The 12,694-nt window shown below is 34.3% G+C and overlaps 1 protein-coding gene across 3 annotated transcripts in view; it reads right to left on the reverse strand.

The window, feature by feature from the left end:
* The window catches only part of LOC129257873 (threonine synthase-like 1), a 14,950-nt gene extending 3,138 nt beyond the window's left edge, over nt 1–11,812 (reverse strand). The window contains exons 1-10 of one of the 3 annotated variants that reach the window (XM_064096302.1): nt 11,751–11,812; nt 11,331–11,545; nt 8,256–8,402; nt 6,816–7,609; nt 6,024–6,094; nt 5,060–5,173; nt 4,104–4,378; nt 2,652–2,809; nt 937–1,030; nt 281–377 (exon numbers count right to left, since the gene is read on the reverse strand). In XM_064096302.1, coding sequence (XP_063952372.1) covers nt 281–377; nt 937–1,030; nt 2,652–2,809; nt 4,104–4,378; nt 5,060–5,173; nt 6,024–6,094; nt 6,816–7,609; nt 8,256–8,402; nt 11,331–11,534 — 1,954 coding nt within the window. In that variant the 5' untranslated portion in view covers nt 11,535–11,545; nt 11,751–11,812. Of the gene's footprint in view, nt 1–280; nt 378–936; nt 1,031–2,651; nt 2,810–4,103; nt 4,379–5,059; nt 5,174–6,023; nt 6,095–6,815; nt 7,610–8,255; nt 8,403–11,330 lie in introns of all 3 variants that reach the window. The other 2 variants (XM_064096300.1, XM_064096299.1) reach the window with 2 other exon arrangements.
* Between the last annotated feature and the right edge of the window lie 882 nt (nt 11,813–12,694).

The raw sequence follows: 12,694 nt of genomic DNA on the forward strand, positions 1-12,694 counted from the left end.
CAGGTAAGATTGCCTCTCAAGTACTCATAAGTCAGTAATTAAATGGAGATTAAACCCTATAGTAGCTGTGCTAGCTGGACCTATCTAAACAGCCAAGGGGTAGGAAGGAATGCGGAAGATCTTGGTTATAGATTTGTGTTTACAAACAAATCATAAGGAAAAAGAAAATGGGTTATGTGGCTATTGCTATTGTATATTCTGCTCTAAGTCAAGATGTTTTTGAAATTCAACTGCCTGAGTGTTTAGTACAGTTAATCATGATGACTCTCTAAACTCATACCTGTTTTTTCAAAGGTTTCTTTGATGGCCTTAGAACAAGTTTCTTCATCACACCAATCACCATGGAAACCGTAGTCTTCTCTAATCTTGGTCAGAACCTGGATAACAAGATTGAAGAATCAAGTCACAGCATTACATAACACATAACTTTAGAGTTTGGTATAAATTAACTGAAATTTAAAATCTGAAATTATGATTATCATGATTGACATGTGAAGATCATTAAACAATTTTGTTTTTAAAACTTCCGTACATGTCACACAAATATTCGGGGGGGGGGGGGGGGCTTTCATAATAACACTGACCATATGTTACTATTTTGGTTACAATGTATCATTTACACAATAAGAATGGTGTTATGACCTAACAGTCATTTAATTTAGCATCAATGTAATCATCTGGAATACACAATATACTTGTTTCTTATGGTACCAATACAACTTCATTTTATCCACGACAATGTGCAATTCAGCTTGTTGAAAACAAATATGAGAAAACTTCCTAATATGTTTAGAAAATGTGCTTGTCAAAAATCACATGGAATTCTGGCCCCATTGAATGTTTTTGACAGATAAATGGAGCTATACAATTACAAATGCTGTTCATCATCATCAATCATATACTGCAAATAATAATGCATCAATTTGTGATTCTTACATTATCTGGTACTTGGAAGAACCGTTCCTCCTGGAGTTGTTCATAGAAACTGGCTACTTGGGGACCGTTGCAGTCCGTGGCAAGAAACAATAATCTGAGGACAGGAAAATCAATTAGATTGTTGATGGATCAAAAAGAGGTAAATTTACCAAGTCGAATCTCTTAAGACTGCAGAACTTAGGAGAAATCTAAATTAGAAGATGTACAAAACAAAAGTTTTCTGCATAATCTGTGCTTTGCTTTTACTCAGGCAAACATATTCTACTTACAGAAGGTCAACTAATACAAGTTTACCTGTATTACTGTCACTATCCTGTTACATTGAAGACACACTGGGGCCGGTAACACAAAACTTAGCGAGCGATCATACGGTTGATTTGCATGATCAATTGTACATAATGATCAATGTAGTCAATCACAAAATATCAGCCCTACGATTGATTGCGGGGCTTTGTGTCACAGGGCCCTGAATTGACAAAAGGTGTTCAATCCTACTATTGACTGGTCAAACATTGAACACCATTTGAGGACATTTTCCTCTGAGTTTAACGACAGACCAGGGGAGCGTTTCATGAATATTTTTGTCCGACAAGTTGTCAGATCTAACAACTTTCCTTGATTTTGATTGGCTATGAACCACCTTTACGATGGCAACTGTCGGATAAAACTGGACTTGCCGGAAGTTTTGTCCGACAAGTCCTTTCATGACACGCTCCCCTTGGCCCCGTCTTACAAAGAATTACGATTGATCCAATCAATTGTAACTCAATGGAAATCCATCAGTGTCATAATTTTTCTGCATTAAATTTGTAAAATGTCCTTTGTAAACAAAGGCAACACACACAGTTGTCAAGAAAACAATGATTTTAGGTAATATACATCCTATCTGGAAAATATTTTAAACAAACATGCATTTTAGATGATGACGTTGCTGGCTTTCCATAGTGGAGGTTGATCAGATCAATTGCAACTCTTAGTAGGACAAGGCCCTGAGAACCAGTTCAATTCAACCTATGTATTAACTTCTGTCATTATACTGATATAAGAATGAATGATGGTTATAAATAGCACCTAACTATCAAAACAAGTGGTGAATAGCCAGCCATATTGGTACCTTAAAGCAATAGAAATTGAATTATTTTATCATTTATGCAATACACAAGAAATAATAAATGAAAAAGGCTTCCTCATTTGCATATTGACCATCTATAAAATATATGTTCCTTCAGAGATCATCATACACACATGCCAATCATGATCTACCGTCTCACAAATGCAGAGAAGTAGCAGGTAGGCCTTATTGGCAAATATACTCAAAAGTAACATGCTATTTATAGATTTACAACATACGGCCCTTGATAAAGAAAGAAAATATATGCTAAATACAATGATGATGATGATGGGTTCTTGTATAGCGCCGGTATCCGCCTCAACTGGGTGCTCATGGCGCTTGCTCAAAAATAGAAAATATCTCACAAATTTCAATGTCTTCAAACAGTGCTTAGAATCATCATTCAGTTCAAGTACTGTCCTAGTAATGCTACAATTTAGTTATTCTTGCGAGAGAAAGAGAAAGAAGGAAGGATCCATGATGACAGAAGAAATGAATTTCATAGTAAGCCAATCCAAAGTCAGATACATGTATATATATATATATACAAAACTTGTGATGATGATGATGATGATGATGATGAAGAAAATCAACCTGCAGGCACCTTTCTAGATTTGAGGATTTGAGGATATCAATAGCGGGGGACATGGTCACCCTCAAAGGCCTCTGGCGAAGATCGTATACCCCGTTGTGTAGAAAGTCTGTCAATACATTGTTGACATTGGAAGCACATAGTAGTCTTCTTAGAGGAATACCCATCAACTGACAAACAAACAAACAGAAAATGTATATAAGAACATCTATTTAATTGTCTAAATTGACTCTCTCTCTTGTAGTCTTGCCTCATTCATCCACCAACTTGCTCCATGTCCACCCCACCTACGTTGAATTTACCTATAAACTGCTTCACTATACTTCTTCGTTCAATTTTTTAAAAACTTCTTTGAGGTTTCCATTTTTCTATAATACATGTTAGATTTCGTTACTGTACATATTGTATATCATCTTCAAGAACCTAATAGAAGATAAATAAATTGAATTGAACTGAACAGAATTTTAATTGTCTGATTGCTAAAGGATTAAAGGTTGAATATACAGGGACACCTGGCGGTCGTTTCACAAAGCTGTTCGTAAGTTAAGAGCGACTTTAAAAACGACTGGTGATCCTTTCTTGGGGTAAATGATACTGACCATTTATGTTCATTGGTGATTATTTAGAGTGTAAGAAATGTTCACCAGTCGTTCTTAAAGTTCTCTTAACTTACGAACAGCTTTATGAAACACCCACCTGGTTCCTTTTGTAAATGGGATGTGATTCATAAAATCAGAGGGGCATTTTCTCAAACAGATATAGAAATTAATTTTGTGGGAAAATCAAATCCATTAAAAATCTAATTTACCTCACTTAAAATTGCTTTCAGCCTTTTGTGAACTACCCTAGGCCTCTCGTAATATGAAAACTGCAACAATTATGCAGGCTAAATTAACAACAATGAGATTAGGTAACATTTTACATTTAAAAAAATATCTCATTCTGATACCTGAAAATGGTATAAACATATCATTTGTAGTTATATCACTGTATGAAAACTTGAAGTTCTTGAAACTGTTGTTTTGATTTTCTTGATAGCTTCTTGCTTCGGCTAAATGGTCCTAAAACATGATTTTCATGGAGTCTCATAATTCCCTTGAAGAAAAAAAGAAGATTTTCCTAGAACAGTTTTTTAAGTTGGATTCCTATGAAAAAATAGAGATTATTAACATTTTGACAGTTTGGAAGTATTTACTTTTGGCAAATCATCTCTTCTGGCCTTGTATGATATCAACAGACCTTTTTTAAGCATGAAAATGGCCGATACTAAATGTAATTTCCATTCATGTTTACCATAGCACCCATAATCATGCTCAATGGATACCTTATATTTCTAAGGCATAGTTACTTTTCTTTAGGGCACAACAAAAATCCAAAGCCAATTAGAGGGACAATAAGGCCAATCAAAAAGGGTATTCAAAGCCATGGTCTTGGTGGCATTTGATCAATCTACGCCCTCCATACCTTGGCATACACAGCTCCCAACATGTTGCCGAAGTTTCCAGTAGGAACACACAGGTCAACCGGATCCCCTACACTGATGACACCTTGCCTGACGAGGTCCAAGTACGAGGACGCGTGGTAGACAATCTGAGGTAGCAGACGCCCCCAGTTAATGGAGTTTGCTGCACTCAGCTTTACGTTGAAATCGTTGAGGAGGGAGTGACGGAGCATGCAGGTCTCCGATGAAAAGATATCCTTGATGGCCGACTGGCAGAAATCAAAATCACTTTCAACACCTGGGGAGATTTATATTTTGGAGGGATAAATGATTATATATTGTAACCTATGAAAGCTTAAAGTAAAGAGCAATTATTGCCATGAATTTCATACGGCTGTATTATTGTACATTCTCCTATCATATGTATAGATATTGCATCCAAAGTACGCAAGATTTAATAATACAGGTGGTATAAACTGAAATGTATGAAGTATATGTACTTATAATTCCAAAGTAGTATTTACAGTCAGAGTTCTTATTTTCATTCTTAAGCATGATAATTGATGTATCTATTTATGGCTAAAATATCATTCATTGTAACGAGTTAACAAGTTAACTTAAACCCAAAATAATTTGAGATGTGGGGGGGGGGGGGTTAGGATTGACCCCCTTAACATCTTCTGTGACCATTCTGCCACACAAAATTTTAGACCACCACTCACTATTTACTTTCATGTTTCATACATCTTGACCCTTTGAACTCTAAATTATTTGGGGCAGCCATGACTCATTCCCCGAGTTACTTGCACATACCACATTCACAAACTCCCATGATTCGAGCCCCAACGGCATCTTATGTGTTTAATTGTCCTACTCTTAATGTGAAGTGAAAGTAAAGCTTTAATTAGAATATATTATCTTGTCAGACCAAATGTTCTTAAAATGCACAAGTTGTTTAATATGACCAATATGCTTTTACCTATGACTCTGACGTTGGGACTATTGACAGCAGTCATAAGAGACTTCTGGACCGGACTAACACCTTCCTCAGGATAGAAGACCATCACAGATACATCATCATCACCACTGGTTACTGTAAACACAAAGAATCACAAACTTCTTTAATGACCAACATGATCACCCTGAATATAAACGATACACTATTGCATAAACTAAAACTGCTAACTTCTTGTAGTTGAATTCAGTTTAACAGAATTTGACAACAATGCGAACAATTTATCAACAATTTTTTTAGTAAAAACTGTAATTTGCAATTGGTAATTTATAATTTACAATACTCATTCAAATTTATGGTCCAGATTTTTTTTTCCAAAGAAAATAAAAGTTTATCAATCCTAGTCAAACTCATACCAAGAGATCCAGGGGATTTGAATGCATAGTCAAATGCAGTATCCATTTTACATATATACTAAAGTCCACTACTTAATCTGCAATTCCAATAGAATTTGTACAGATACAGCCACGTTCCACCAGATAAATTGGGGTGTTTCTATAAGCTATTTGTGATGTTAAAAATAACTTTACAGACTGGACTATGAAGTGGTGCTGTGAGAGCCAGAGGTTTTTCTCATTTTCTTGACATCTTTAGTAACATGGCTACATGTATATCTAAAATCAATAGTGATAAAAATATAATCAGCAATAAAAAAAAAAGTGTTGACAATAAAAAAAACATTACCTATATATTAACAACATCTGCATACATATTGTGTAACTGTGAGTATAAATAAATAATTGAGAAATTTAGTTTGGCTAAATATTTTCTAACTTTCTTAAATAAATCAGCTTTAGGAAATACTGTATTTACGGATGCCTGTCGTTTTCACAGCTATAATACTTAAAATAATACTTAAACTATACATGAAATTCATCCTATGGTATATCTCAAATGACAATTTAAAAAAAATTGTTTCATAGCTTACCACTTGTTGCACCAAATCCATCTAAAACTGCACTCCCTGTATCACCAGATGTAGCTACTAATATAAGATATCTGAGAAAAAAAAAAACATGAAAAGTAAAAATGGTGTCAACATGGGATATGTTTCACTAGCATACGGATACAGGATTCTGGAGTAGGCACAGTAACAGGGCTGCTGCTGCTCCTCCCTATCTATGTTGTTTTATTTGCATGAAATACTGCTATTTTAGCTAATGACCATTACCCTAACCCCCTAAAAATATGCCAAGAACTTGGCAATTTGCACAGACTTCCTATTTGCAGTCTTAAGGCCACCGCACACTTTGTGATTGTTCTGCGACCGACCCGATTTTAGAATAAAATGTAGTAGAATTTGATGCTAATATTGAGACATGGAATATCTTATTGTGTAATGTTCTAATTCATCGTACGAATACCCAAGTTCAAATCTGTGACTATGCTATCATCCTTTTTGGAATAAAAGCAAATTTAAATATCTAGTTGTAATGACGTCAAAGCAATCGTACATTTGGCTACGATTTGAAACTAATTTGGCCTTTACTCCGAAAAAAAGGCTTGCAATCATCCAAAATTGTTATATTAGCGTTCTTTCCGTTAATATGAGCCTCAAATAAAATGATACTTTTCTCTCACATTATCAAAAAGTGAGCAAAATGTGGTTTGTTCCAAAAATCGGATCGTGGACCAGTCGTAAGGTGTGTGGTGGCCTTTACATAAGTAGACATACTATATCAATACGAACATGCATTTCTTTTAAAAGTTATTTTCTTACTTTGCATCTCCTTTCTGACTAACTGCTTCTCGGAAGAAATGAGGCATGAGTTGTAAAGGAGCATCCTTGAAAGATGCAGTCGGTCCATGGAAGACTTCGACCAGATGTTGGTTTCCCTCTAGATGAGTGACCGGTACCACATCCTCAGACTGGAAAGCATCTGTTGTGTATGCTTTTTGGATCATTCCATTTAGTACGGAGGGGTGGAGGTCAGCAGGGTGAATCCATTGCTCCAGGATACGCTGAGCTCTTTGTTGGTAGGTGCACGGGACAAGACGTTCCCACTGCTTCAAGGTCATCTTTGGAAGTGGTCCTGAAGGAACAAACAGGCCACCATCCTCTGCCAAACCCTGCAGAACTGCACTCAGAAAATCCTTCCCTGAACTCTTTCCACAATCCCTCGTTGAAATGTACGGGCTGTTGTTCTCTAATCGAGCAATGGCTTCAACAATCTTTCCAGCGATGCTCTCTTGTGCTTCGTTAGCCTCGCAGACGATGCGTGCACTGTAAGATCTCTCATAGAACTGCTGCCTGTATGCAAGGATCTCCGTCATTGAAACACCAGTCTCTTGCCCAACAATGCGATTTACCTTCATTGCTTCTAGTCTTTGGAGGATGTCTTGGTTCTTGACATCCAGGAATAAGATCGGGCCATATTGAGAGATGTGAGACATAGCTTCATCATGCATGGCATTGGAGCCAGTGAGTGTCACCACTGTATCTGGGGGAGGGGTGAAGGTGAGGAGCGCTTCCCCCTCTTTTTCTACAAAGTTTTCTCCTCCAACTTCAAAGAGCTACATGGTGATAGAGTCAGCAAGGAAAAGGTGAGAGAGAAATAATGAGAGAAAGAAAGAAGAATAGAAATCCACAAATAAAAAAAGAGAGAAATAATTAACAAACCAACACCTTGATAAAAATGATAAAAACATAATAGCAAAAGCAAAACATTAGATTTGTACAAAGAATATCATCTCTGATCTCTGACCTTTAACTTGATGACCCTAAAATATACCCATATCATCATTCATCACATATGATTCACAAAAAGCACAAAACTTTAAACTGATTTACAAACTATTTCTTTAACTATCATGAATTTTTTTTTAATATGGCCTTTGACCTTACAACCCCATCACAAGTCAAGTTGAAGAATCAAGTTAAGAGTTGACCTTTTAGCGGTAACAACTGAGAGTAAAGAAGTCTCAATGAGTTATTTACAGACTGAATGGAAGCAAAGTTATGAACCCCATCAAAGAGAAATTATAGAAAATGAGATATATTTGTTTAAATAAGTTAAAAGTTTCTCTGACTGATTCTTATAAAAAAAAAACTTCTTATATAACCATCCATAAACATAATCAGAATGTCTCTGTGACCCAATAGGTTGCCAGTGGCCTAAAAAAACCCATCAAAGTGATATTTGAATGCTGCGGTTCTCACCTTTTCACTGACTGGCATACCCCATACAGATTCCAGTATATCATTGTCAACATCTAATACATCCATACCAAGCTTTCTGCCAACGATCTGTCCCACGGTAGTCTTGCCTGCTCCTGGGCTGCCATTCAGGATAATATTATTACTTTCCTATAACCATAAAGAAAATACATAGACCTATAACTTCAATTACAAATAAAAATGCTGATATATCAGACAAGGAAAGTTTTGCATTACTTCACTGAGACAGGGCTCAATACATGAGCAAATTTATGTCACATTCCACTTATTGTTTTGTATTCCATTATTTGAAATTCAAATTTTACCCTCCAAGAATTAAAAAAATTGATTGACTTCTGATTTAATGTAGATAATCATTGCTGAAAGTTATTTTAGTTTTATCTTATTATTATTATTATTTTTTATGATTTCATGTAATAACTTTACTTCAATAATCATGAGAAATAAGAATGGAAATCAGATTATAATAACTATACTTTATTTCATACTATATAAATATAGATCTAGACCTATGTATAATGTCTTACTCAGTTCTGTAAAGTGGATAGGGAAATTTTTTTTAAACATTTATTATGCACTAAGTAATAATAATCATTATAATTATTATTATCAATTATTATCATTATTACTATCATTATTAACATCATCATTCATGATCACTGTTATTATAATTTTTAGTAATATTACTATTATTATTATATAGAATAGTTAAACGTTGATGATAAAAAATTGGGATCTTTGGAATCAATCAGAGAAATTCTTTTTTTTTCTTCATTCATTCACATCAAAATATAAGTCAAACAGATAATTATACAGACTATTAATTATATTTATAGCCTACTTGTATCAATTTAAAAGGAAAGTGAACATTTTAAAAATGGTTAATAGTGGACCTGTACTTAATCACTAAGAATACAATATCTTATACAATAGGGTCTACTTTATTACCATTTTGTTAGCTCAGTTTCCAGGGGCGGTATTCGGAAAATGTTCTTATCTTAATTTTGTTCTTATCTACGTCACGTTCTCAAATTGGTATTCTGAAAACGTTCTTATCTTGCTTTCCATCCTATGCTGAGCACGTAAATGTATAACTCACGCGCGCATTAAATACAAAAGCGATAAGATAAATAAGATAAGAACAAAATAAAGATAAGTGGTATTCTGAAAACGTTCTTATCTTTTATCTTTTCACGATATTTATGATAATATTTAAGATAGAGGGTTATCACATCTCAAGATGTCCGCGTTCTTTCTTGCTCAAAATCGATGGCCACTGGTAGTAACAAGTATACTTTTGACCCTTTCTTTCTTTCACCCTTTATTTGCCAGTCTCTTTTTTCTATCCCTTATTTTATTTAATTCATTTATTAATTAATTCATTTATTTATTTTTCTCTTTTTCTTCCTTTCTATCTGTCTGCCTTTCTTTCTTTCATTCTTCATTTATATCTTTTGTTTTATTCTTTTAAATCTTCTAATTTCTTCCTTATTTTTCTTTTGCTTTGTTTCATTTATTCTTCATTTTTCATTTTCGTTTTTTTTATACTTTATTTTTGTCTTTTTTTTCATTCCCCTTTTCTCTTTCTTTTTTCCTTTTTCTTTCTTCCTTCACTTTATTTTTTGTAATCTTTTTATTTCTTAATTCTTTTTCTTTTAATTCTTTCTTTCATTCATTCTTTCGTCTTTAGATTTGTTTTTCCTTTTTTTATTTATTCATTTCATTTTTTCCTTTCTTTCTTTCTTCCCTTAATTTTGTTTTTCCTTATTTTTGTTTTTCTTTTATAATTTTTTCCTTTCTATATTTTTGGTAATTTTTATCTCTTTTCGCTTGTTCAGTTGTTCTTTCTTTCATTTGTTTTATTTCTGCTTTCTGACACTTTTGTACTTTCTTCTGTTCTATTCTCTTTTTTGTTCGTTCTTTATTTACTCTCTTTCTTTACATTCTTTCTTCTATTAATTTTTTTTTTTTTTTTTTAATTCTTTCCATTAATTTTTCTTCGTTTTATTTTTTTATTCATTCTTCATTTTTCCTGCCTTTTTATTTTCCCTTTTCGTTCTTTCCCTTTATCTTTCTTTAGTCTTTACCGTTTCATCTTTTCTCTCACTTTATTTCTGTTTCATTTTCTTTTTTTCTCTCTTCCTTCACTTTTTACATTTTTTTATTCCTTCCTTTTCTCTTTCTTTTTTTCATTCGTTTTTTCTAACTTTTTTCTCTTTCCGATTCTTTATTCCTTCATTATATCCTTTTTATTTTGTCCTTTTCATTTTTTCCCAAAAAGTTTCTTTCTTTCCTTTTCCTTCTTAATTTTTCCTTAATTTTTTTTTATTCCTCTTTTTATCATTGATAATCATTCTATTTCTTCCTCCTTTTTCTTTCTTTTATTCATTCTTTTAATTTTTCTTTTTTCTTTTAAGTTCATTTTGCTTGCTTTCTTTCGTTTACTCTTTCTTTCTTTCATTAATTTCTGCTTTGTTCCTTTCATTTTTTTATTTTCTGCTTCATTCTGGCCCTTTTCTGTATTACTTTCCTACTACTTTCTTTATTCCTGTTTCATTCTTTATTTGTACCTGCTATATTTTCTTTACTTTTCTTTCTTTAGTTTGTGCACGTGTCTCGAAATAATAATCAGTCATTGCGTGTAAAATGCCTATTTCGCGCAATGCGCCAGAAACAGTGTACGCGAAGTACCCATGATATTCTCTTGACATAAGGAACGCTTCTATTCGTTAAACTGCCAATAAAAAGCGCATTTTGATTGGTAATAATATCTTAAAAATGGGCGTGTTGAAGATAAGATGGGGGCAGTCCTTACAGAGATAAGAACGCGTTAAGATTTTCAGAATACCGATTAGCAATGATTTTAGCGTCTTCTTATCTCAGTGAGATAAGATAAAAGATAAGAACAGAACTACGTGTGAGTGCCCCAGGTATTAGATCAGGAAAACAATGAAATGAGGTCATGATCAGGATTATAATATAAATTATAATATAGCCTTTATAGGCCTAGGTAATTTGGGAAAAATCAATTAAAAAAAATAGAATGAAAAGAGATACCTTTATTCTGTTCCATTGCCTGGTCCTACAAATATTGGTGGAAATGGTCGCTTTTCCATCTTTGCGGGACCTTAACAAGAAATTCTGAATGCCAACCACTCCCACTCCCAGTGCAGCAGAACCCCCGAGGCGGAAACCAGCAGCTTTCATCCCCGACCATTCAGGGCGAGACAGGACCAGACTGCCGCACCTGTGTAGCATCATGACGGGCGCTCCTGTATGAAAAAGCACACGAGTTAAAACATGGCATTTGCCTCCGATTTGCCTTAAAATCAAGTTCTCTATATGGACTTAAGTTATAGGTTAATATCTAACAATAACAGCCTACCACAATGGCCGTTGTTGTATTACAGTGGAAAGTACTTCTCTGATCTGACATTTGATACGAAGAATTACAGGACGAAGAAATCAGATTCTTACGCAATCACAGGGAGCTATTGCGTCATCGGACTCGTTAATTTATCATGCATGTTGTATTGTGGGGCGCGGGGCAAAGGCTTTGGCTTTGGCTTTGGCCTTGGTGTTGGTGTTGAAATTTGGATTGCTTCCTGTCTTCGTAGGCAATTTATACAACAATTGGGGGTCGACGCACTACAAGCTTTTGCTTTTTATTGGATCCCTCCATTTATAATGTTAATGATAATTTGCTAATAATACTTTATTTTGTTTTACTTATGAAAAAAAATATCATAATTGTACTTGCCTCAATTTATAATGTTTGTAGAAGTTTCATTTGCAAATGTCATTGTAATTATTTTTGACCACTTTACTTTGTTTTGTTGAAAATGAAATAAAACAAATTGAATTGAATTGAAAGTGGGGGGCTGACCATCCAAAAATCACGTTATTGTACGGTTTGGAAAAAAAAGTGGGGGGCGGTTCTGCGGCCCCAGTATACGCATGATAACCATCAATTCTTTATCTCTGGAATCATTATGAATATTTTTAGGCCTATTTTTATTGAGAAAGGTTCCATGACATATACTCCGGCGACAAATGCTCCGCTGGAAATTCCACCCTAATGGAATGACCAACTTCAACCTTGGATTTACCCATTGCAATAGTAAACCTATAACCCTATATCAAGTTAGACAAAATAAAGTCTGGACCAATTGTCGCCGGAGAAAATGTCGTTTCGCCGAATATAATATTATGGAACCATTACTTTCAGTAATTGTTAGAAAACAGACAGATGGATCGAGAAAGAAAAGGGGTCCAGGACGAAACAGAACAACATGTCCATGTTAATTTTGCATGACATTATCTTTAAAAATACCTCTCCCCGCAACCAAGGGCGTGGGTGCATGCCCCCATTTATTTTACCACCCTTTTGAATGTCACTTCAATTTTCTAGTATTTTTTTA

This window comes from Lytechinus pictus, chromosome 3 (assembly GCF_037042905.1).
Source record: "Lytechinus pictus isolate F3 Inbred chromosome 3, Lp3.0, whole genome shotgun sequence".
Taxonomy (NCBI): domain Eukaryota; kingdom Metazoa; phylum Echinodermata; class Echinoidea; order Temnopleuroida; family Toxopneustidae; genus Lytechinus; species Lytechinus pictus.